The sequence below is a fragment of the Pectinophora gossypiella genome, chromosome 2, assembly GCF_024362695.1.
Source record: "Pectinophora gossypiella chromosome 2, ilPecGoss1.1, whole genome shotgun sequence".
Taxonomy (NCBI): Eukaryota; Metazoa; Arthropoda; class Insecta; order Lepidoptera; family Gelechiidae; genus Pectinophora; species Pectinophora gossypiella.
The window spans coordinates 2,089,134-2,117,039 of NC_065405.1; the positions used below are offsets into that span (position 1 = coordinate 2,089,134).

The 27,906-nt window shown below is 37.5% G+C and overlaps 1 protein-coding gene across 2 annotated transcripts; it reads left to right on the plus strand.

Annotated features, from left to right (window-relative positions):
• The first annotated feature begins 877 nt into the window (after positions 1-877).
• LOC126373648 (carboxypeptidase N subunit 2-like) lies at positions 878-27,897 on the plus strand. 2 transcript variants are annotated; one of them, XM_050019868.1, is made up of 4 exons: positions 878-1,122; positions 7,680-7,750; positions 19,886-20,327; positions 25,657-27,897. In XM_050019868.1, exons 3-4 carry the CDS (start codon positions 19,945-19,947, stop codon positions 27,506-27,508), a joined length of 2,235 nt encoding a protein of 744 aa, XP_049875825.1. In that variant the 5' UTR covers positions 878-1,122; positions 7,680-7,750; positions 19,886-19,944; the 3' UTR covers positions 27,509-27,897. The 2 variants fall into 2 exon arrangements, with proteins under 2 accessions (XP_049875825.1, XP_049875833.1); XM_050019876.1 differs by lacking the exon at positions 878-1,122 and adding an exon at positions 19,052-19,159.
• Positions 27,898-27,906: the final 9 nt, after the last annotated feature.

Below are 27,906 nucleotides of genomic sequence, written 5' to 3' on the forward strand. Positions count from 1 at the left end.
AAAAGATGAAAAACTATCGATACTATCGATAGGCCTATCGGTTGGGTAGATGATTTTGGCTGTTTACTATCGATAGTAAAACTATCGATTTTTCGGCAACACTACTACGAAACCGTGTCTGGTTTTTTTACATTGACAACATTGCATTGAAGTGGGATTTACCCAAATTTACCCATGTTGGCAGTGTTGCCAACTTAGTGGATTTTCCACTAGATCTGGTGGTTTAGACATGTGGTTCGGCGAAAAAATATTAGTTTTAGTGGTTAGTGGATTTTTTAGTGGATCAGAGTCCTTCCAGTTAGCGGTAAGTGACGAATTTAACCACTAACACTACCGAATATGGTTTATGAGTTACTTGAGCGAAAGAACCAATATGATGTTTATTAATTAGTAATCATAGAGATAGGAAATTATTAAAAACTCTTATATGTCTATGTTAGTAATACATACAATATTAGTTTCATATTGAGTAAGATCAAGATGCCTAAGCCATAAGTACACCCAAAAGTTTCGTGATTGTTGGTTACGTGACCCAGTTTTAAAGGATTGGTTGCAAATAGTCGAAAACACTGGTGGTCCAGTTGCTAAGTAAAAATTACGTGGTATATTATTAAGGAATCATTATTAATAATAATTGAATAATTTACCCTGTCTCTAGCACGTCTTTACCTACGACGCGGCGCTAAAGAGGGGGAAAAAACATCCCACGATCTGATTGTACTGATTCGGCTTTGGGTTATCTAGTGAAATTCTGGTGGTTTCAGAGACCGCTCAGTTTTAGTGGTTTCTGGTGGTTTGCACGGCCGCATTTGGTGGGCTGGTAAAAATAAAGTTGGCAACACTGCATGTTGGTAATGGTCATATCTTTGTAAGTAAGTAGTTGTTATGTTATATCGTCTTTGGTAACTATACGTACGATAGGACAGTAGTGTAATCATTGGAATGCGCATTCAGATTCAGTGTTCATTTTGGATTCTATAGAAGATTATATTTTGTAACAGCAGTCAGTCAGTGGCGTGAATCGGCGTGATTGTGAATAGGGTGGGGCGTTCAAGCAAAGATAATAACAAAGTGAATGCTAGATAAATAACAGAATTATCGTATCGGAAGTAATACAGCAACGTAAGTACCTACCAAGTTATATGTATAGGTATTTAGTTAGACGCACGTACGTTACGTTACGGGTAAGTTAGATTCATTATCATTACTGGCATGATTATTACTTAGTTTATTTTTTCCAAACAGACTTCTTTTTTTTCACGTGACTTGTAGATTTGCCGCAGACGGCATTAACTACTTGGCCGGACCGAACAGACTTCGATTTACGTTACTATCATAATAAAAGTACAAATCATGTTAAATTCGCATTCTTCTTCTATCGTGTGGGTTGTGATGTAAAACTTACAATTGTAAATTACAACGACAATTTGGTTTTCATTACGTAGCTAATATGAAACTGCAAAATATTCGCGATCACACACTCCGCAATGTACATCAAATTGTCATTGTAATTTACAATTGTAAGTTTTATTAAACATGCCCCAGGTGATCAGCCTGTAATATCCTAACCAAACTAGGCACCACAAAGTAATTTTTGTGATATGTCCCCACCGGGAATCGAACCCAGGACCTCTGGATCGTAAGCCCAACGCTCAACCACTGAACCACAGTGGTCGTTGAAATTCACATTAATTCTACTATTCGGGATTTGTTCCCGGTTAGTGGCAGTAGGCCCCATACATAATGAGACTTAAACATGGTAATATTAAGTACCTACTAGATAGGTAAAGACCCGTTTCCCAGAAACGGGGAAGACCAACTAAAAGATGGGAGGACGACCTTCCCAGGATCTGGAGGAGATTAGCAAAAGATCGAGACATATGGAAGGAGCTAGAGGAGGCCTATGTCATAAGACAACCTGACTGTTAAGAATGACTTTAGATAGCTTTAGCTGAAGAAAAACTTTAGATAGCTATTGTACTTACTAACAATTAAACGTAAGAAAATCCAATACTAACTACTTTGTAACTTTTGAAGTCAGTGAATAAAGGCTATTTTCATTCGTTCATTTCACTAGATAGGTAGCTACTTCCCTATAAGTAGTAAAGGTAGCCAGTGTAGAGGGCTCCATTTTAATTAAGTAGGTATTTGTTTCTATGATCTATATGATATGGTATTATTTACGATAAATAGGTACCTACCACAGAACACAGAATTTCTAATTTTGAATTTATTTATCTATCTAGGTAGGTACCTACCTATATGTATAATAAAAATGAATGCTGTTCGGTAATCTCACTAACTCGAGAACGACTGAACCAATTTGGTTAATTTTAGTATTGAAATAGGTATTCGTGGAAGTCCAGGGATGGTTCAAAAGGTTATACCTAAAATACCTATGGCCTTTTCCATATTTTCATCGGCTTATTTTTATTAATGTGCGTTTATATAACTATGTTTATCATATTTTCAGGATTAAAAAATGGGCGTCTTGCCACCGTTTTTGTTAAATTATTTGTCCGAAAACGGTCACCTGGAGCAAGTTTACAAGGTTCTGGATAACCCTTCTGATGTTGTACTCGGTCTGATGACGGTCATGAACGAAACTGAAACTATGCCCCAAGTTCCTGTGGTATGTAAGTCTGAAACTATGTCAAACATGTATCGGAGGGAAGGCAACCAATTTTATAAAGAAAAACATTTTCGATCGGCTCTTGAGAGTTATAACAAATCTCTATGTTACGCCCCTATAAACAGTACAGCAATGAAACTTGCATACGGCAATAGATCAGCCTTATTATACACGGTAAAAAAATACTCCGAATGTATAAACGATATTGACACGATATTTTCTATGGGATGCACGGACATCGACCTAGCGCAGCGGTTAAGACATAGAAAAATTGAATGTGAGAAAGTGGCATGGAAATCCGAATTGGCAAAAAATTTGATAAAAAATGCATTCACAGAAAACTTGTTCAATTTCGATGTGAAACGACATCCCGACATACCTTGTGCCAGCACAGACATAAACGTGATCATGGAATCAGGACTTCCAAAGGTCGTCGCCGCAAGGGACATAGAAGTGGGCACCCTCGTGGCCTTGGAAGAACCATTCGCATGTGAACTAAGCTCATTGAATTATTGGATCGCATGCCATCACTGCCACAAGTATACCTTGAATTTGTTGCCGTGTGATGGCTGTTGTGCAACTTTGTTTTGTAGCGAAACATGCAAGAGAAAATGTTACAACGAATTCCACAATATTGAGTGTCAGATTATGAACTTTTTACAGAATGACATTTGTTATAATGGAAAGTTTAGAAGTAGGATGGTAATTAAAGCTGCTTTAAAAATAAAGCAAAAATGTACAACTTGGAAGGAGCTGATCACAGCATCCTTCAGTATCGGCAAAGACAGAATGAGAAACAGTTGTTTAAGAGATATTTATGACGAGAAAAGTAAATTTTCCATTTTAAGTTTTGATAATAACTTGCATTTCGTTCACGCGAAGACGATCAATCACGGTGTTCTATGCGCTAGTATTCTACATCATCTGAAGAAAATACCACACTTCTGGCCATGTGATGAAGAAAAGGAATTGGCAGTGCGAGCACTTGCAAGAATCATGATGAATTTGTATTTATTTTATCCGAAGATTCCAATTATAAATACACGTTGGGATGCACTTTCTGATGGCGTAATTACACTGGAATGTTTTGACTACGGTTGGTTTGCGTTTGCCAGCAAGCTCAAACATTCCTGTGATGCAAATCTCTTGGCGCTGGGACTCAAGAATAATATAGCTTTAATTACATTGCACCCCATACAAAAAGGATCTGAACTGAATGTTTCCTATCTGTAAGTAGATCGAAAGATAATGACGGACTTTCCAGGCTACGTTCCTCAAAAACAATATAGATGGAGCTGTAAAGATTTTCCTTCGTTTAACCTTCTAATTTTATGGATAACAGGCATAATATGCAGCTTTTACCCGACAACGGCGAAGCAAAAATGAGGGTTATGTGTTTGACCGCTATTTATGTATGTGTGTATGCACGTCTTCCAAACGAACTTCTAAACCACCTGTCAGAATTTAACAAATGAGGTGTCACTAGAAACGCCTTGATTGTCCGGTGCCTACAGGCTATTTGACGTGACGATGATAATATTTTTCGATTGCTAGTGTGTTGGGTACCTATCAAACGAAAGAGCTTAATTTGCACATTTCAAATCATTTCATTAGAATATTACTGTATTTATTTTTATTGGTTTCATTTATGTGTTCGAATTTTAAAATTGGACGCCGACGATCTTTCGTCTGATTCGAATATTTGATCTCTCACTAATTACGCGCGCTAGCTCGCCTGCGCGGCGCCCATAAATATTTATTTTTCATGGTGATTGTTCATCAAAACATAGTAATCATTTGCAATAAAATTGAACCTAGGTTTACTATAGAAATAATGTAAATGCAATTAATTAGTTCAGTGATTTTTTAAGTCAAGTGCAAAGCCTGTTTATTTATATTGTCAACCTTAATTGTTCAAAATTTCTTGTTTGTGATTTGTGTGGTAAATAAATGTATATTAACTGATTTTTATAAAAACATCTTTCGTAAGCAATACTATCTACCTAAGTAAGGACGGTTAAATTAAGTATTGTAATTGGCAGCCCTCAGACGTCACACACAGTTGCGCGTGTTGATAACGTCAATGTGTAGTGTAGTGTCTGTGTAAACGAAGTTGTTTGACTATATTTTTGTTTTGGAAACGTAGCCTAGAAAGTCCCTAATTGAGTGTTTAGACATAGGTATTGTAGGTTATTACTTATTATCGTGGTAGGCATAGGGCATTCTGTACCGAGTGATTTATCTGTTTTCCTTTTGACTTGTTTTCTAATTTTAATTACTTTCTATGATAAGTATTTCTTTTTCAGGGGCCATTACTACGAAATTGAAGCAGTGAATACCATGTATAGGCATCGGGAGCTCCTTCATTACGGCGTTTTGCCTGCACCCTCGTGCCGTGTGTGTGTTGAACAATGGAACATTCACAATTATACCAACCAGAAATTGACAGCAGAGGAGATGAGGTTGTACAAGAATTGGATTTCAAAGACTCAGAATACAAGAATAATAGTTGACAAAGACGCGTTCGAAACTACCTGCATAGCTCTGGGTAAACTACGAAACATTGCGGGTACTCGAGAATACGAACATATTTATAAAATGTTCCGACAATGTCTATCTCTCTGTCAGTACGCCGCTACGGGAAACATTTATTTGTCAAGTAAATTAGGGTGAGTGGGGGTAAAATGAAAACTCGCCCATTCATATTTTTAAATTTATTAAATATTTTTTTTACGTGACTCAGTTTTGCCGCAAGTGGCTAATACCATTAATATGCTATATTATTATTTGCAATGCCTTTTGTAGTTAACGCTACTTGGCTGACAAATGGGGGCACTGAATGTTTATTACGAAAATTGAAAAACGTTCATTAACATTCCATGGTTAATTCCATTCCACATGGTGTAACATTCGGTAACATCCCCATAGGGGAAAATAGGGCAGTGGTTTCTCTCTTGCCTTCAGCCCAAATTAAATGTTATTTGTAGTTAATTAGAATAATGATGAAACTAAATCTTTATATATTATACTTATTTGTGTACGTAGGTAAGGTGACCATAATTTCTACACAATGAGGGACTTTCCAATCGGCGTTCCCTAAAAACACGATAGATGGCGTTGTTAACTTTTTTCTTCGTTTAAACTTCTAATTTCATGGATAACAGACATAATATGCATCTTTGATCTTTTTAGGGGTACATATTTTGAATAATTATGTACCCCAGCATGCAGCAATGAGAATATAGGTAATTATCACGTTAAAAGTGTACAACGCCATCTATCGTGTGTTTGGGGAACGCTGATTGGAAAGTCCCTCATCAAGACAGTCGATTTGAAATCTATTCTAATTGATATCAAAGGTCATAATTTTACAGGTACATAAAAATAAAGATAAAAAGATGTGGTTGTCTGAAATTCATAAAATTAGAAGGTCGACAGCGCCCTCTAAATTTTTATTATAGAACTTCGGAAAATGGGAAAGTCCCCCATTCTTATTTTTTTATTTTACTAGAAATAAGGAACCGTTTGTCTTGTGTTAATCTAATTTTCTTCATATTCTGGAGGGTTAAAAAGGCCACATCGAAGCAATTCATCTAAGACAGCAATATTGCAATTTGACATTAAAATTTGCGCATAAAAAAGTAAGTGCGCAATGTAAACAGATGTCAAAGAGCAATATTGCTTTCTTAGACGAATTGCTTCGATGTGGCCATTTTAACCCCCCTGTTCTGTGTAATTAAACTAATTAGCTGTTAAATAGAGAAACATAAGACTTACAAACAAGAAGTTTTTTTTTACATCTTCTGTGGACCTGTGGACAAACAACACAAAAAAAAGGATCAAATCAAATCAAAATCTTTATTTGTGAATACAGGTATACAAAAGGTCATCATTAGAAGATCATTTCATTAGAAGAGATATTTGCTTCTCTTTATTTTGATTAGAATAATAATGGGTTTTGTTTTATTACTACAAAGGGTCATCATTATACCCAATAATAAAAATAATCAGGCATTGAAATTTTCGAGATTTTTTATTTTCAAATTACTCTGAAACCTTTTGTTGCATATTGATGAATTTTCAACATGTTGAGGTAGGTACATTGCTCGTACATTGCTGTCATACTAATACCAATCTTGAATTGTTAGTAATGTGGTAAGATTTAAGAATACACTCGCCATTCTGACAGTCAGGTTAGCGGCTCACTTATTGTTTGAAATAACTTTTGTTCCAAAAAGGTACATTGCTTTTAATTTTAGGTACATTCAGTACATTGCTTGTACATTCCTCTCGTATCGAAATCATCACCATTTATAACCATACACCCGCCATCCTGACCCACACAAAATTATGATCCTTCTGCTATCCATGAAATTAGAACGTTAAACGAAGATAGATATGTACAGCGCCATCTATATTGTTTTTGAGGAACGTACCATGGAAAGTCTCATTTTATTATAAGTTACATTTCATGTGCATACATGGGTACCTATTCTACTAATTTTACTCACACAGGCTCGTAAGTAATAAGGATATTTCAATTACTATAAGTGGAACATCGTAGAAAAATTAGTAACATTTTTATGTTACTAATTTTTCTACGATGTTCTTGAGTTTTTACTCAAGAATTTTAACCATAATCCCAATTATCCCATCTATTTACCGTCGCCTGCGAAAATTAATAAGGATATGACGTGAGAACTGTCTTCTTTTTTCTCTGCTCTGTTAATTTGATCAGGCGCGTTAAGTGTAGTATGTAAAGGTCGCTTGCCATAGAATGAACAACAATAAAATGTTTGAGCTACGTGCTGGGCGCTGGGCCAGTGTGTTGGTCCATTATTAAGGTCTTATTATACTACCCAAATCATATTCAGTTCGATGCATCGTGTGTTGGTATAAAATGTAGGTACAAAGTCGTGTCCCCGCCCACCCGATTAGCTATTACTCTGCCTGCTGACGCATAGGGCCGATGGATTACGTAGTGTAATAAGCCCTTTAGTACTGTATGCAAGGGCCTGTGTCAATTGGTCTGGTCTCATGTGGACAGGTCTCCGCGCAACTCGAACCCAGTACGCCGTTGGACGCCGCGTTGAGTGCGCGTGACGACGCCGCATGCATGTAAGTACATACAATTATTTGCACGCACCGACTCCGAAGTCATGACCTTATCCCTTCATCTCATTCACTCCCATTGAAATCACAGAAGGATCAAGTTTCCCCCCTGTTTTTGACACAATTAGGTACAAAAATGGTACATTTTTCTTGGCAAGGTTACATTGTCACATTACTGTACCATTGTGATTTTGTTTTGCATTTAATTTACATTGTGAAATAAACTCAATTTTTACTGTAATAAGTATAATTATGTATGTTATTTTTCTTGACTTATAGTGACTTTTATGAATACCTAACTTATGATAAGATGTGATATTTGGGGACGGGTGAAAGTTGTAGTATCAGCGTATTTGTTTACGTTCGTGCCGCAGGTAAAGATAGATAAAAACATTGATTTGTTCTACAGACTTATTATTATTATGAAAGTAAAAGGCCTAAACAATGTATCTTTTTGTTTAGGTACTTACTTAAGTACCTATATATTGTTTACAAGTTATACTAACTTTAAGCACCTAGGTACCTATTTTTGAAAACTTGTAACGATTTGATGTTCAATAATTGCCGTAGATTTTTAAAACCATGTCAAAGAATTCGAAGATGTTTAAGTTTTGTTTAATATTAGGTAAAAATAATAATTTGTAGGTTGTGGCTGGTGATACCTTTCACAAATAAATAAAACAAATAGTTTAAACAATGTAAACATATCTAATCAAGTTTACCTACCTATATCATCATCATCATCCCGCTAATATTCTTCTGTTTTTCACCGCTGAACACGTGATAATAATATTTATGATCCGTACATGAATTCGAAAACAAATTCGAAAATCATTGGTTTAACCTATGCTGGTATTCGAACTGGGGAACCTGCAACCCCAAACTGAGAGTCAGGCATTGTACCACGGCTCATTTTATTATTATGGGGTATAATAACAATTATACTTAGCGTGTTTAGTTCTATAGGTACTTTTTATTGATATTCCATAATAATACGAAACATGACGTCAAGTGACTAAAAATTGCCCATAATGAAGTTTAAAACACAGTTCTTTTATTGTTGTAGGTGAGTTTTCAACGGTTTAAAACGATTTAAATCGGTTGTTTTACATCTATAGTCCCGTCAGAGTCAGAAATTTGTTTGATTTAAATTTATAGCCTGTTTATGTTATGTGTGTACAGTCATGAGCAATATCATGTACCCACTTTAGAACCCTGTCGCACAAAATGTATTAATGTCTGTATTAATGTCATATATGACATTTAATGAGACTTACGGTTTAATTTGCCAAAAAAGTTAATGTGACATGGTTTGAAAGTGTCAACATATTAGTACTCGCGACCGTATGTAGTCGTTTTAGGTCGGGTTTGACGTAGGCCATTACCGCTGACATTAAAAATAATGTGTCCGTTTGTTTGTTCAGCACGTAGGTATTTCACGCGATACCATCAATTGCGTTCAATGCTAAACGGTAATTTATTTATTTCAAATTGGGAAACAAATAACTTCAAGTAATCAATCGATAACTTTCGAAAAATCAAATCAATTTATTTGCACATAAAATGCAAAAAGTAGGTATTTTTTTTTCAAATAACAATGTTGTGCCGCGTTCGGCCTGCATGCAGGCGTACAGAACAAAAACACATAAAGAAACACATACACATAAAGAAAAAATAATAATAAAAAAATGGAACATTGAAAAGAAAATTATTGAAAATTATACTTATTATTAAAAAAATACTAAATAATTACTTTTTCGTTCAAAATATGCCTTCAAATTATAATAACATTTCGACGGGGAAGAAGCAAATACTCCTATCTTACATTTTTAGGCAAATCGACTTTTTGATGTAGTTCGTTGCGAAATTTAATTTTACGTTGGCTGGCAAGATCTCCGTTGTATATTTCCTACTTTTAGGGTGATTTTCGATTAATAGAAATAGCTCTTAAAATATAGATTTTATATGTTGCAATATTTTTTATAAAAATATCTCCTTTCTACAGAAATAAATAACTCCTATCTCATGTTTTAATCGATAATAGCTCCTATCTTCAGAATCAAGCATGAGTCTTTTTGTTTAATGGAAGATGATGGAGGTCGATGGATGATGATGGGCAATGGGCATGGCACGAAATGTGTCTTTGTTTCAAAAACAAGAGATGATGGACCCAAGATCTACTTTTTGGGGTGATTCGATCACTGACACTTTTCAATATTAAACATTTTTTTAAAGACAGTTATTAATAAAAATTGTTTGACAAGTTAATTATTTGATATTGGATAACTGGGTTATTTAAAATTATCTTTTTGTCAAAAAAAATCCCACAGTTTTAATTTTGGAGAGGAATTTAGAATAAAAAGTGAGAAGTATATCGAACGACCAATACCATACAAAAATATCGATATTTTATATTTTTGTATGGTTTGGTAAACATTAAGTTACGAAAATGACACCATGTAAACGTGGGAATTTTTACTATGTTAACTCCATAAATAAGGACGCATTCTGGAATGTGTTCCGGAACACATTCCTGAAGAAAAATCATAGGATTCCTCCCACATACTCTACAACCCCTTTATTGACCGGGCTATTGATAATGATTTTAATAAGTACCTACTTGTTGATCTCAGTTGATTATTGACTTAATAAATATGAGGCCTATAAAATCAAAGGCAGCTAAATCCAAGTCTGTCAAATAATCAGTAAGCTACAAAAATCGATAACTTTGTTCAGGTAGATACAATATTCTATATTTTAAGACAGATTTGTAGAGAATGTGAATATTAAGATAATATGAATTTTAATTAATAAAGCTCCCTGTATATTTGAATACAAAGTGAAAATAAAATAGCATTTAGCTGGCTTTGATTCCAACTATAGGATATTGCTGTATTTGATTCTGAGTAACTGGATATAACTGAGTTTGATAATGACAGTCACCATTAAACTAACATTTAACTAAGAAAGAAAGGTCTTTCTTAGCAATATTAGCTTTCCAGTTCTCGGGGTTTCTTTTTCTTTTACGAACCTTGCCCGCAGTTGCTCTTGTTACAGGGACCTCCATGGTTATCCAAATTCGAAGTTTAGCAAAAGAATTGTCACGGAATTCAATAAAAACACAAGAATAACGCTAAAAACTGGACGACACATTCATAATATGAATTGTACGGCAGCGGTCATGTTCGTTTTCTGAAATCCAGCTCTCTGATTGGTTGGCGTAACTCGTAGCTCAATCGTAGCTATATTTGATTTTTACTGGTTGGCATGTAGCTGTCTTTGATACCAGTATCAACTTTTGACCCGAATTTTATAGGGATTTTCCTGCATTTGTTACTAAAATGAATATGATAAAGTGTGTTAAACTAACGAAAGTAGATGGCGCCAACTCATTTTACGATATTATGGCGTTTAGCTGCCTTTGATTTTAAAGGCCTCATATATAATTCGTACTATATTGATATTTTTTTTAAATGCCAATTAAAAAACGAAGGTGCCTACTTTATCATGATCAATAAATAATTTGTTAAACCTTGTTTAAGATCAAAGTTTATTTTCATTAAAAATGCTAAGCTTTTTTCTTTAAAAAAGCTGTCGTTTCAGTATTTTTAAAAAAAATACGATTATTTGTTATTATATTTCATGCTTTATAATAGTTTACAGTTAAATATTTACTAGTTAAATGTTGCAGCATTGCTTTATAATATCTCCTAACTTGAACATAATTTGAAATTCATTCAAAGCAATACATCCTATCTTACAAAATCATGTATAATTTACGTTAGTTTTATAGTTATTGTTTTTTTTTAATTATTAATAGGTTTTTGAAGCTACAGTGAATAGTTTACAAAGAGAAATAAGTCAAACAATAGGAATTTGAAGGATTAATTGCAAGTGGAAAAACCGTCTAACGTCAAAACTTTCGACCCAACACAGAAACCAATAGGCTCTAACTTACATTAACTTTAATTCCTCTATATATACAAAATTAATATTAGTTTAAAAAAATGTCTCTTGAAATAACAAAACTACCTTCAGAACATGACGTCGCGCTATAATTATTAACAAAAAAGTTATTCAGTTTTTTCCTCCTCCTGTAAAGTTAGGTCTGTGTAAGATAGGAGTATTTGCTTCTTCCCCGTCGATTTGTTCATAAGCCAGTCAGTATTTTCAATCGAAAACATTATTTGTGTTTTTATTATTTTACGGATAATGAGTAACACAGAATAACATAGCCTAGCATCACGATTGTATCCCCGGAGGGGTAGGCAAAGGTGTATAATATAGGTATATACACCCACTCCTCGCAAGCTGTGTTTAAGTCCCATGTAATAGGAGGCGAACCTATTGCTATTAATCGGGCACAAAACCTGGACACCACGTGAAAAATAAGCTTCGTAAGTTTATGTTAAGTGTGTGTTCTCAACCTAAAAAAAAATACCTAAACATGGAAGTAAGCAAAGTCGTGTTGCAGTCCTTTTGTCATTTTTTTATTAAGTAAATAATGGCCCCGATTCCTGGAGACACCGTCTAATTTTATTTTAAGTTATATCTGTCATTTTCATATCCGTCGAAAAGGAAAGGGACGGATGATTCACAGCTCTTAATTTTAGGAAGAATGAGTAAATGAACGTGTCGGGTTATTGACTGATGTAAAATTTTTAGACGGTTGGTTTAGATTTGTGCTTAAAATTGACGTGTGTTCCATAAATTTTATGCTTGTCGATTACCCGTCCCTTTCCTTTTCGGCGGATAAGAAAATGACAGATATAACTTAAAATAAAATTAGATGGTATTTACAGGAATTAGCACCATTGTAGATTTGCCGCTATTTGGCTGGAAACTGTTGGTATTAGCATCATCAGATTTGGAGAATCATTGGAACAGCAGCACCTGTCGCTCTCGTACTAAAGTCTTCTATCGTGTGAGTTGTGAGGTGAATTACCAACCTCATCAAACCTGGTGTCAGGATTATTATTGAGCGGCCAAAGGCCCCTCATAGCTCATGTAACGACTACTTACTTACATCAGTAAGTACCTAGTAACCGGGACCAACGGGTTATGGTTTGAGGTAAATCTAACTCTGACGCTGGTGGAGAATGAAGAGTTGCCGTTCTATACGTAGTATTAGGTATTGTTTATTCTCTACAGGTGTAATGATTATTAGCGGGCACATACATACATACATAAACAGCCTATATACGTCCCACTGCTGGGCACAGGCCTCCCCTCAATCAACCGGAGGGGGTATGGAGCATACTCCACCACGCTGCTCCAATGCGGGTTGGTGGAGGTGTTTTTACGGCTATTAGCCGGGACCAACGGCTTAACGTGCCCTCCGAAGCACGGAATTTATTAGCGGGCATTTAGTACATATTTGATGTGTCAATAAGCCGCCATGTAGGTTTTATTGACGTCCACACCCCGACCAAGTTAGTACCATTACGGAACCTTTACATTACCTATTCGTAAGTTAGGAGTTTTATAACGTCAAATAAAAGTGATTAAATTGTTAGTGGTGCCAATAGACGAAGCATTCGTGATAAAAGCTTATAAAATATAAGTAATGTATAAATGTCACTTGAGGAGCTCGGTGGCGCAGCGGTAAACGCGCTCGGTCAGCGATTGTTGAAGTTAAGCAACTTTCGCAAAGGCCGGTCATAGGATGGGTGACCACAAAAAACAAAAAAAAAGTTTTCATCTCGAGCTCCTCCGTGCTTCGGAAGGCACGTTAAGCCGTTGGTCCCGGCTGCATTAGCAGTCGTTAATAACCACCAATCCACACTGGGCCCGCGTGGTGATTTAAGGCCCGATCTCCCTATCCATCCATAGGGAAGGCCCGTGCTCCAGCAGTGGGGACGTTAATGGGCTGGTGATGATGATAAATGTATGGTAAAAAGAAAGGTGGGAAGGCCGTTGTTGCGATTTAAAGACTGCACAAAGCTTGACACGCTTGCTTTTGAGATCAGCCCCGATAAATGGGAGGACCTAGCCAGTGACCGGAATAAGTGGAGGACGTCTTTGGCCGACGGGTGCAAAGCACACGGTAAAACCTGGTTCCAGATTCTAGCCGACAAGCGTGGAAGGCGACACAGAAGTGAGAAGGCCTATTTACCACCTGTACCATCTAATAACCCTCAACTACAATGCCAGTCGTGCGGCCGCTACTGTCGCTCTCGCATCGGACTTTACAGCCATGTTAAAAGCTGCCCCAGAAACCCTGTTTGAATCATCTGATAAAGATGTAAAGGCCTGAGATGATGATAAATGTATGAGTAATGTACAAGTAGTCAGTGTTATTAAGTTATTTCACATCTACCTAATGATGTGAAGATAACGTTGATGTATTTTATATGAGCAAAATGAACTTTATATACCTATTTGCGGCGTCCCTCGCGTTAAATTCGGGGTAGCTCGGTTCCCCTTTTCTAGTGTACCAAAATTGGCCTTCCTACCTTGAAAACTGCGAAAAGTCCCATATAAAGTTTCACCCCCTCTTTGAAGGTTAGGGGCAGATTTCTACAAACATTTTTTTTGTTAGTCACAAATAGTCCGCATACCAACTTTTAGCTTTCTCTCTTGAAAATTGCGGAATGCAAACAAAACAAAAAACAAAACAAACTTCGACCCCCCATTTTTAGGAAGTAAGGGGTTAGAAAGAGACAAAATATATCCTATGTCAATCTCTATCCCTTCAACTATCTCCACTTAAAAACGCATCAATCCGTCGCTCGGTTTTGCTGTGAAAGACGGACAAACAAACTGGGAGACACATATTATACTTTCCTATTCATAATGTACCAATATTATGGACGGGTAGTAAGTAAGTGATTTAGTTTTTTTTAAACATAAGTAATTAATTATAATAATTATGCCTCAATTAAATTTTGGCGCTTGAATAAGTATTTCCGTGCAATTTGGATATTATAATGTACTTTTTTTGAAAGTGTAATCGGAATACTAAATTATAAAGCGCCCTCAGCGCTCCCCATTTGTTCGACCAAGTAATTTAATCTACAAAAAGTCACGTCACTAAACTATGGAACTAGGGAATATCTTTACAAAATAAAGAAGTACGGTCACGAGCACCAATATACACTTTGATACCATATGTATTGCTGGACATAGAAAAATAAAAAACAATGTAACCTTACATTGACATCATCTAAATTGGATAATTGGGTAAAAAGTTATGATAAAAAAACAAAAAAATGAAACTTTAAACGGCTTTTTCTCGAAATGGCCTTTTGGCGATTACGTAATTTTGCCTTTCCAGTGACGATATCACATTAACTTTTTTGACAAATTAAACCGTAAGTCTCATTAAATGTCAAATATGATAGTGCGACAAGGTTCTGAAGTGGGTACATGATATTGCTCATGACTGTACGTACTTAAACACAGGGAGGATTGACAAGCGCACGTCGGACAAGAGGAAAAATATAACAATTGTCTTGATGTAGTTCAAGCTGATGCAATCAGTGAGTCAGGGGCAGTTTACATCATTTTAATAGTACACTAGTGAGATAAAGAGTCATGCTAGCCCAATTGGAAGAACGTTTGACTCTCACTATGAGGTACCAGGTTCGAATCTCGGCACAGACCTAAGACTAACATTCGGATTCATGTCATGTTCTCAGCGGTGAAGGAAAACATCGTGAGGAAACCCACATTCCCGAGACATAACTTTCGGTATGTGACCTAAAACCTAATCTGTATCGGGCTGGGTTTCCCTTTGCGGGTTGGAAGGTCAGACAGGCAGTCGCTTCTGTAAAAAACCGGACCTGTCAAATCTTCAGGTTAGGTAAACCACCCGTGGAAACGTGATAACGACAACGCTACGGAGATGGACTTCACTATCGGAAACCTATAATAGATAATTTCAAAACTAACTAACTTTTAAGAGAACTTTAAAACGCAAAAAAATGCAATTAATTGTCTCAGACAAATATTATCATACGTGAGACGTTTCTTGTTTAATACTTACTTTCACTTTTCTATAAAGATAGACAGAAGTCCATCCATCGCATGATGAACTTGGTGCGTGTATCGAACTACTAAACTACTAACAATGTTACAGACCGGTGTCTATTCTTTTTTTTGGGCAATTATAGTTAAGTTTTTTTTTTTATAAGTATACCCTCCCCGCCTGTTCAACAGGGCAAATTAACTTATGTTTGTTAAAATATTTAGTTTTCATGGTAAGTGATTATGTATAGTTTTTTATGAGAATAAAGCTCTTTACCAACCGCATCTCCACCAACCCGCATTGGAGCAGCCTGGTGGAGTATGCTCCATACCTTCTCCGGTTGATAGAGGCCTGTGCCCAGCAGTGGGACGTATATAGGTTGTTTATGTATGTATGTAAAGCTCTTTAAACTGAGAAGCAAGCCAATGAACCACAGGAGCACGGTGACCACGCTACTCAAATCAAACCAAACAATAATAATGAAGTTAGATCAGCGCACAATGAACGAGGTTACCCATTGTGAGAGTCTCGACATGCATGATCTAATAAAGTACATGCTTCTGGAAAATTCTGGCGGGAAGCGGAGGACGGCCATTACGCTCGATTATCCGTTCTGTGCTCCCGCCATTCCTCGCGGCGGAGCGTTCTGAAAAGTCTCGAAAGATTCGAAATTCGAAATGAAGTCTGTCAAGATACGCGGGATTTTACTTTTTTGTTTTTTTTTAGAGTTTCAAGTAGACAATAATCTAATGATGTGGTGCCTCATAAACCGGAGTAGGCCGGTGTCACGTCCGCCGGATGCCAGTGTTGCTCTTTTTATTGACTTAACTTATTGTGTTCGCCGCAAATGGCATTAACTACTTGGCCGGGCCAATGGTTCTCACCTGATACAAAATTTAATACAACAGGCTTGCGATTGCCCAGTTGGGCGGGAACCTCAGCGCACAGCGTCGTCCGAGATGATTGCATTTGAAGGAATTACCTAACCCTAGTGGGCCGATAACGATATAAGCGCTGAATGAGAGAAATTGTCGACCACGCCGGCGGGGTCGGTATCAGGGCTGTGTTGCTCTATGGTGTCACTAGATGCTAGTGTTCTCTGATCTGTGTCACTAGTAAACATATTTTACATATCTACTCTAAAATACATACCTACTGCATACTTAATGGCCCCGATTCCACACTAATAGCACTGAAAATCTTAAATTGGCTGATTGCCGTCCTAATATGGACTAATTGATTGATTGGGTCTCTGTTAATAAGTAAAATTTACCTACTTACAGGCGCATTAATTATTAGGCAAGACTGATCGATAACACCATGAAAGAAAATGGTCTAAAGTATATCGTCGCCTTATGAAGAAAACTTTTTTGAAAAATCATTTTCTGACGCGATTCTTCCACTAGAGCTTTGATTTTCTTTAACAAGACCTCTTTGAATTAATTTCAACCCAAGTAAAAATTTTTACCCCAAATTTTGACATGGATTGTACCTGCTAGTGAATGCAATCCCGATCTTGCGAGATCTAGTCTAATTTTTCGGGATCAATCCCACCAGTAAGTCTCTGTGGTCGTGTGTGTCACCGGCTTGCTTCTTAAACGGGGAGCACCGGTTCGATTCCGATTGCGCACTGTGGCGTTATTGTGTTGACAACGAAACTCGATTCTCCAAGCGCCTCCTAAATAGCGCCTAGCGCCTTCTAAATCAATTTGCAATGGTCACGTGATTTTGTGTCATATTGGGAATACATTTCAAACTTGAATTTCACAGATTAAAGCGTTTTCATTATTTTCTAACTGGCACGATCTTGCTTCTTGTATTTTTTTCTTTGATGCTTCAGTAATTCAATTAATAGGTACTAAGTATTTCAAACCGAGGTAGGTAAACGGCAGTCGTTTCGATTAAGCATTTCAGGAACTAAGGAAACGATAAGACTGCAGTCTGCATATCTTGTTTTTTTTACGCCTCCGTGGCCTAGAAGTTAGAGCAATAGGCTCATGATCTGAAGTTCCAGGTTCGATTCCCAATGGGGAAATTGTCGAAATCACTTTGTGAGACTGTCCTTTGTTTGCTAAGGACATTGCAGGCTTGAATCACCTGACTGTCCGAAAAACCAAGATGATGCCGTCCTTCGGGAGAGCACGTTAAGCCGTTGGTCCCAACCCGCAGTGGAGCAGCGTGGTAGAGGTGACGCCTGCGCCCAACAGTGGGACGTATATGACTAGCGTAGGGTAGATGGCTATCAAAACTTGAGCACTTATAATAAATACGATTTTCATAAGTAGGTAAGTAGGTGCTAAACAGACATAAATTGGTGTAGCCAAATGTGAAAACAGAATCGAAATTCGTTGAAAAATGAAATAGATACAGCCATCTGAAATAAGCACGGAGGAATTACGCTAAAAAGTGAATTTGATTTTGTTTTTTGACAGAGTGTCAATGTTATAAAATATTAGAATGAAATTGCAGTTGTTTACAAAATCGACCTTACTCCACATTTTAACGAGTAAATACAGATGTATCCAAGGTATTAACATCACATGTTCCTGCTAGTTTGCAGTCGTAATTATCGACGTACGGCTAAACAACGTCTAATCGATACATCACGTTGCTTTAAACACATCAACAGGACACATGACGTCTTATTTTGATCAGAAACGTCCTCGAAATATCGTCTATCGCTAAACTTACAAAGTATCTGTCTAATAATATATGTAGTTGGCCCCAAAGTTCTATCACTGGCACATAAATTTTAAAATTCGAACATGATTTTATGAAAATATTATTCCATTCCATTTTTTAATATTTGACTATTATTTTAAAACAAAAAAGAATCATTTACTTACCGCGATTTTTCACGATGAAATGGACGTTAAAAGAAAGCGGAATACCTGGGGGTTTAAAATGACCACATCGTAGCAATTCATCTAAGAAAGCAATGTTGCAATTTGACATTTTGATTGCATTGCGCACTTAGTTTTATATGCGCAAATGTCAAATTGCACTATTGCTTTCTTAGATGAATTGCTTCGAAGTGGCTTTTTTAACCCCGCTGATTAGTATTTTTGTTATTATCATTATTTTAATTTATGACAGAACTTACCGGACCGACTGCGTATAGGTACTTAACTTATTTACATACATTCTAATAATAATAAGAATTAAATTGTAAAGAGTTACTTTCGGTAGTACTTCAGCTTCACGGCTTTACCACAATAAACGAGCGTTGAAATTGTCATCCAAGCACAAATGATCAAATTACTTATCTATCCAATAGTCAAACAATTCGATTGGTATTTGCTTAGCAGTAAAATTTTACTATTTTTTGTTTTTAATAGGAATAGTTGTTCGGATCCCCGTTCAGAATCGTACCTGGTGCAACGCATACCTATCGCTGGCAATCCAACGTGGAAACGAAACCAGCAACATGGGTACATTTGCGCCAGGTATGATTCGAGACGGGGCTTTTTAACTAAGGCTTATTTTAATTGATATTTACAAAAAAAAGGAAAACATAAAATAAGAAAATATAAACATATTTTTACTACTTACTTATAAAATAAAATATAAACATATTTAATATTTTTAGTTTATAATATTTACTTACTTTAAATTTATAATAAATTCATTATGTTCATATTTTTTATTTTGTTTTCCTTTTTTAAGATGCAAATATTGCGAACTTTGCCTACTAATTAGATTTTAAAAACTGTGCTTTACTAGACTGCTCTTTTTCTATCGTGTGGACTGTGAGGTGGATTACTAACCCCATCAACCCTGGTGTGATTGTTATTATTGAGCCGCCATAGGCCCCTGACATCATGCCTCATGTAACGACTACTTACTTACTTAGTATATTGTTTCTACTTATAAAATAAAATATAAACTTACTTAAAATTTATAATAAATTCATTATGTTCATATTTTTTTATTTTATGTTTTCCTTTTTTAAGATGCAAATATTGCGAACTTTGCCTCCTAATTAGATTTTAAAAACTGTGGATTGTGAGGTGGTGGATTACTAACCCCATCAACTTTGGTGTGAGAGTTATTATTGAGCCGCCATAGGCCCCTGACATGCCTCATGTAACGACTACTTACTTACATTATTAAGTAATAACCGGGACCAACGGATTACTTAAACGGATACTTAAATAGTCTCATCTCTTCAGTTCCAGGTTGACTATGGCTGCTAACTACTGAATATTTTCGAGGAGACTTAAGATTCAATATGGCTCGGCTCTCGGCGCTTGTGTTCTGCCTTCTCGCGACTAGCTTCACCTACGGCTTCAACGGCGACAGCTTTGAACTCGAATGTCCTGATGAGTGCGACTGCCACTACTTCCGCATAAACTGGGTGACAGACTGCTCAGAGAGCAACCTCACAGAAGTGCCTTACGAAGAGCTCAGCTTAAGCGTCTACATTCTAGACCTGAACGGAAACAACATCACGACTCTAAAGACATTCCCTAATGACATCAAGATGAGGAGACTACAGATAGCCAACAACAGGATACAAAGGGTCGAGAAGGAAGCGTTCAAGGGGCTGGAGTACCTCATAGATGTCGATTTGTCCGGGAACAATATCAGCTATGTCGATCCTGAAGCTTTTCTGTAAGTAATACTTTCTTTGTAACTCTATGTACACCTCTGCCTACCGTGGGGATACAGACGTGATGCTGTTATGCTACTATGTAACCTTTTCCTTAAAGGAAACAATGGGTACCTAAGTAATTCTGCTACCACCCATATCTGCAACTCGGAATCATCAGCTGAACCATCCCCCTGAGTGAGTTAGGTACGGTGTCTTGTATACGTTTTGTGCCCCATTTGAGCGATTGTTAATCTCATTCCACAGTTAGACTCATAGAAATAACTAGCTTTTGCCCGCGACTTCGTCCGCGTGGCGTGTTATAAAAGAGAGATCTTTGTGTGTGTGGGAGTGCATATCAAATTTCAAGCATCTAACTTATGCAGTTTAGATTTTTACATACATTTTTTTTCCCGATAACTCCCATTTTTCAAAATACAGCCATAACTAAACTTTGTATTTACTAAGGTATGCATGCATGCTAGATTGAAAACATCTATCTTACGCGGTTACGATTTTTTCATACAAATGTTTTTTCCCGCTAACTCCCGTTTCCGTGGGAATTTTGCAATATCCTGTTGCAACTAAGCTTAAAGTTAACTAAGGTACCTGCATGCCAAATTTCAAGCGTCTAACTTAAGCGGTTTAGATTTTTCATACAAAAGGATTTTCCCGCTAATTCTCGTTCCCGTGGGAATTCCGAGCTACGTTTCTTCCAAATTTCAAGTGCCTACGTTTAGCCGTTTAGGCTGTGCGTTGATGTGTCAGTCAGTCAGTTTCTCCTTTTATATATTTAGATACTCATTAGTACTTGACATGCTCTATTTACTTCTCTGTGACGCGATGTTAACAATGCAACATTATTAATTCTCAAAACCGAATACGACCAGATTCAGCCGTTTCCCAATAACTTTACAATGAAAAGATTGATGTAATTGGATTAATAGCTAATCGATACTGTAATTGCATTAGTATTACTCAGCCAATCGTTAAATAGAAGCTCTATAAATTCGCTATGAGGAACTTTCCAGGCTACGTTCACCAAAAACAATATAGATGGCGTTGTACAACTTAATTAAAAAAATTTAATTTTAATATTAATTATTATTTATTTTATTTTTAATTTGAATTTTAATATTAAGAAATTTATGTAACGTCTTAAACCTAAATAAAGATTCTATCTATCTATCTATCTACAACTTTAACGTGATAATTACCTTTTTTCTCGTTACTCTGGTGCGGTCACTTTGGTACCATGTCACATTAACTTTTTTGACAAAATGAACTTTAAGTCTCACTAAATGTCAAATATGTTAGTGCGACAGAGTCCTAAAGTGGGTACATTATATTGCTCATGACTCATGACTGTACATAATTACTCCAAAATACAATGTAATGGCAGAAGCATATATAAAAATAATTGCAGCTTGATATTTGGATCACATTATGTATAGAATTGAGGAGCCCGGTGGCGCAGCGGTAAACGCGCTCGGTCTGCGATTGTTGAAGTTAAGCAACTTTCGCAGAGGCCGGTCATAGGATGGGTGACCCCAAAAAAAAAAAAAGTTTTCATCTCGAGCTCCTCCTTGCTTCGGAAGGCACGGTAAGCCGTTGGTCCCGGCTGCATTAGCAGTCGTTAATAACCACCAATCCGCACTGGGCCCGCGTGGTGGTTTAAGGCCCGATCTCCCTATCCATCCATAGGGAAGGCCCGTGGCCCAACAGTGGGGACGTTTATGGGCTGATGATGATTTGGATCACATTATGTATAGAATTGAGGAGCCCGGTGGCGCAGCGGTAAACGCGCTCGGTCTGCGATTGTTGAAGTTAAGCAACTTTCGCAAAGGCCGGTCATAGGATGGGTGACCACAAAAAAAAAGTTTTCATCTCGAGCTCCTCCGTGCTTCGGAAAGCACGGTAAGCCGTTGGTCCCGGCTGCATTAGCAGTCGTTAATAACCATCAATCCGCACTGGGCCCGCGTGGTGGTTTAAGGCCCGATCTCCCTATCCATCCATAGGGAAGACCCGTGGCCCAACAGTGGGGACGTTTATGGGCTGATGATGATTTGGATCACATTATGTATAGAATTGAGGAGCCCGGTGGCGCAGCGGTAAACGCGCTCGCTCTGCGATTGTTGAAGTTAAGCAACTTTCGCAAAGGCCGGTCATAGGATGGGTGACCACAAAAAAAAGTTATCATCTCGAGCTCCTCCGTGCTTCGGAAGGCACGTTAAGCCGTTGGTCCCGGATGCATTAGCAGTCGTTAATAACCATCAATCCGCACTGGGCCCGCGTGGTGGTTTAAGGCCCGATCTCCCTATCCATTCATAAGGAAGGCCCGTGCCCCAGCAGTGGGGACGTTAATGGGCCGATGATGATGTATAGAATTACGTTGCTACCTTTATTCCTTCACTTTATTTTATTTTAATAATGGGTGGAAGATGTAATTGTGCCTGGGTGTTAAAAAGGATCATCATTTATACCCATAAACAAATTAGAAGGTTAAACGAAGAAAAAATTGTACAGCGCCATCTATATTGTTTTGAAGAACGTAGCCTAGAAAGTCCTTCATCATCAGAAACAACGTTATGTGGTCGAAGGGTTATGACCACTAGCCACCTACACGGTTGGTCATATCTGTCCTACGAATAAATATCTGTCTTAGGACTTCACATGAGGATCTGGGGGGTGAAACAGGCTACATCAAAGAAATTCATCTAATTATAAGATAGGTGGGAACATTACTTTGCACAAACGCACACACAAACATCTCTCACCCTAAACGCATATACCTGCTCCGTTCCGTCGTGGGTAAAAAAGCAATGTTGCAATTTGACAATTGCGCATATAAAAGTAAGTGCGCATTGCACACAAATGTCAAATAGCAATATTGCTTTCTTAGATGAATTGCTTCGATGTGGCGAAGACGAGCGATTGAAAAATATGGCACTTTTAACTTGTCTTTTGATTATGTATGTGATGATGCTCACCCAATTAGGGATTATGGACATTATAACATATCATCACGCCTGAATCCACAAAGGGATAGGCAGAGGTGAATACTACACATCCACTCCTCGTCAGTTATGTCTAAGCCCCATGTCCCATGAGCCTATGGCCGTTAAACAGGCACATACCCGAGAAACCACATAAGTAAGTAAGCAATATTAATTATCTATGTGGGGTTTCTTGTCATTTCTTCTCAGCACCTTGAAATTTACTTTTTTTACCTTTGATGGGTTTGCTCTTGGCCACAGATACAAAAATGTAATTTTTTTTTTAATTGATCCATGATAATTACTTACGTTGAATAAATGATTCGGATTTCTGATCCGAAGATGTCTTAAAACTATTTAAAACTCGTAAAGTCGAATTCAGTTTTTAGAGCCCCAGCCGGGATTCGAACTCATGAGATTACGAAGTAAGTCGCGCGTTCCCCGAACAACTATCACGGATCTAATGTAATAAGTACCTATAGAAGTACTCGGTTACAATTCTAAGTCAAATTAACGGAAACCACCAATTACGTCACTAGGTTTTACTGAGCTGATGGTATCAAATTGAGTAATGTTGATCTGCGCACACGCTTGTACCTGGGCAATTTAAAAGATGAGTAGGACAGAGGACAGTACAAACGTAAGATCACGCCTATTTGTCTACGTAGTAGGCAGAGATTTCATCCTGACACACCTCTTTCACCTCACGTAGATAGTCTCATCAAATTGCACATTGCACATAGCATGACATACATTTAATTTTTTGAGGCTTAACATAACTACATAACAGCATCACGCCTGTATCCCTAAAGGGGTACACAGAGGTGTACAGGGTGTTAGTGACATCGTAACGAATACTTTGAGCGATGATTTAGCCCATGATTCAGAGTTGATTTCCAGTGGAATTTTCCGTCGCAAAAGTATGTAACTGAAAGTAATTTAAAATACACAAAAAATACATGAATTTTCCGAGAGGAAATTCCACTTGATATCAACTCAGAATCGTGGTCTGAATCATCCCCATCAGTATTCGTCACTAACACCCGTTAAATTACACCCACACCTCGTCAGCTATATATAAATTGTATTACCTATAAATTGTCTGTCGCGAACCATTAATGGTTCCATTAACCAGTAAACGTTGAAGTTGTGCATGCGACTTTCTTCTTCTATCGTGTGGGTTGTGAGGTGGATTACCAACCGCATCAACCCTGGTGTCAGGGTTATTATTGAGCCGCCAAAGGCCCCTGACATGGCTCATGTAACGACTACGTAGTTACGTCAGTCAGTAGTAACCGGGACCAACGGCTTAACGTGTCTTCCAACGCACGGTCAATTTAGTTTCGGACAATCAGGTGATCATTGCAGCCTGTAATGTCCTAACCAAACTAGGGATCACAAAGTGATTTTTGTGGTATTTCCCCACCGGGATGTGACTTTAATTTGAGATTAGGTATTCCTTTTATATCACACACGGATTGTCCTGATTTACTAGAACGAAAACAAGGGTATTTTCATAAACAGTTTTATGATTCAAAATTCAAAACTATTTATTTTTCAAAATTGGCTTACAAAGTTAGCGCTTTTTGAACGTCAAAAATTAAATTACATATTATGTAACTAGTTGTAAAACTACTACCACATCGGAATCTGTAACGCTGAGGGAAAGACGTAGCCAGAAAACCTCCCAGCACAGGGCCCTAGACTGCCGTATATGTTCCGTACCTATTGTTATATTATCAGTGTCTGTTACGTTACCATACCTATTTATGGTAGACATAGACACTGAAACAGTGATTCATTGTTTATTTCACACTAGATATATTTTCCCACGGCCAGCCTTTGTTAGCTGACAACTCCGACGTCCACCCAGCGTACAAAGCTGATGATAAAATTGTCCCAATTACATCTGAACTTGTTGTGTGACGGCAACCAGAGCCGCGACAAATTGCTGGCATATGCCGTGCCAATATTAGATAATGGCTACTACACAAAGAATGCAAATTGAGCTAGTCTAGATAGAGCCATTTGGAGCAACTTTGCAAACGCATGCGTAGTGGTCGCAAACAATGTAATCATACAATCCAACCAGCTGTTTTTTGACGTGACATATAGTAGATTTGCAGCAAATGACATGAACCAATTGACAGGATTAATGGGTAACACTGAGGGCTTTTACCACGGATTAGAAGAAAGAGGTTGGAAAGGTCCATTTTGTATGAGAACCGCTGGCGCCGGTTCAACCCCACTCTCATTTACTACTACCTATTTTCAATTTGTATTCTATTCTATAAGCGCTAAGTGTAATCGTCAACCACGCCACTATCCGGCACTAATATGCTTCTTTCATTTTCAGAGATTCGCGGGGCCTGCTCAATGTGGAGCTACAAGACAACCCCATTAGCGTCGTTGAAGGACCGTTCCTTATCTCCAGCACGCTGCAGTTTCTGGACATCAGCTCCTGCAACCTGTCCACCTTGAACCCCCAATTTTTCGAGAATATCACTTCGTTGACCTCCCTCGACCTTTCAAACAATCCTATCAAGTCGTTGGAGCCGGGAGTCTTCGATGTTCTCACGAGTTTAGACTCTTTAAAACTCAACAACTGTAAACTGACAGCTCTATATGACACCACTTTCGCTGCGTTGGTTAACCTTAAGAGTTTGGAACTTGCTGGCAACCAATTAACAGGAACCGACTGGCCAGAAATGTTTGGTAAACTAGCCAGATTAGAATACTTGGACTTAAGAAACTCTGGCATAGTATCCCTGTCTGAAGACACATTTTCAAATAATACATTTTTGCTGTCACTGATTTTGGCTGACAACGAACTACGTGATTTGGATGTTGCAGCGACTCTGGGTAACAGCCTGAACCAACTGGAACTGTTGGATTTATCGAATTGCAAAATCCGAGGACCAATATCAGGAGAAGCATTTGCCAATGCTACCAACTTAAAAACTCTGTATCTATCTGGTAATCCCTTATTCGCTCCAGATTTACAAGAAGCAATAGCACCTCTTCCTAAACTAGAGAAACTTTTCTTGAGCAATTGCGGTCTTCAAAATCTTCCAGACAACTTCAACACATTTGATAATCTCCAAGAACTAGATATTTCTCATAATCCTCTTGTAAATGTGTTTACAAGACTTCTTGCCCCGCTTGAAAAGTTAGAATATCTGAATATGGGATACAGTAACCTATCTTATATTGGACCGGACTCTTTCTCCAAAATGACTTCAATGAAAAGACTTGTTTTATCTGGCAATGACCTTTTGTCTCTTGAAGCTGGACTTTTCGGCAACCTCACTCAACTGACCACTCTAGAATTAGAGTTTTGCGGATTGAAAAGGCCTCTAAATGCTAATGCTTTCTTTAAAAACTTAACATATATGGATTTGAGGGAAATCAGACTTGGTGGTAACCCTCTTGTAATACCCGAATCTGGTCCATTATTTCCGAAGCAACTGTCTCAAGTAACTATACTCGACCTTAGTAATTGCAATATCTCGGCACTCAATGTTGATGCATTCAAGCATACAGAGAACATAACGGAATTGAACCTAGCAGGCAATCGTCTCAGGTCGGAAAAAGGAAGTCTTGTTTTCTTAGAAAGGCTTCAGCATTTGGAAAAAATCAACCTTAGTAACAACAACTTGACAACAATAGACCCGCAGATATTCATCAACAACCCCAGACTTCATTCCCTGAATTTGGTCGGCAATCCCTTCGTTTGTGATTGTAAGATAGCTGAAATGTGGGACTGGGCGAACATGATCAAAGGTGACCTCGATGTTCTCGTCGGAGCGAAGAGTGCTGAAAAAGATATCGTTGTTAAAGGCAATAAGAAGAAGAAGAGTCTATATTGTCATTATAACGAGACCCAGCTGCGAAATGTAAGCATCAATGCTAACAGGACAGTACCTGGAAGAAGACCATTCATTAAGCCAAGAGATCTAACAATAGCTAACAGGACATGGGCGAAGTACGTTCGGGAATCCGGATGCGAACCTGTGGTGAAAATATTGCGTCCGGTCGCTTTGATGGCGGAGTTTTTCAAGCAAGACGTCCAACTATCAAGTACCGCTTTGGCTGTGGGATTAGTTGCACTAGCTCTCGGAGCAGCTACGATTATGATGACAGTGAGGCTGTTTAAAAGAAATCGATCGTCTGAAGTGGACACAGAAAAAAACAGAAAACAGAGATAGCAGACAAAAGTGAAAAACGAATAGGTGTGAGTGCCAATTGAACATTTACAGTCGGTGCATTATAAATGCGAATGACTTCAGATTTTGATGTTTATTTTTATACTTACTTACAGAAATAAAAAGCAAATTTTTGATAAAAGGGTCTCTCTAGAACGTAGAAATATTGAACTTATATTTATTATAATAATAATCTCTGTAGAATCTGTACATCAGTTTTATAAAATTATTACTAGTCAAGATGTATCAAATTGTTAAGGATCAAATTCTCAGGCTTGGTGTAGCGTGTGGAGGAGTTATTTGCCAGTTATAGCAGTAATTTAAGTGCCTAATCAGTATTGAAATGCCTATGTTTTAAACATGCGTAAATACAATAAAACATTCCTAACAAATCATGGTTT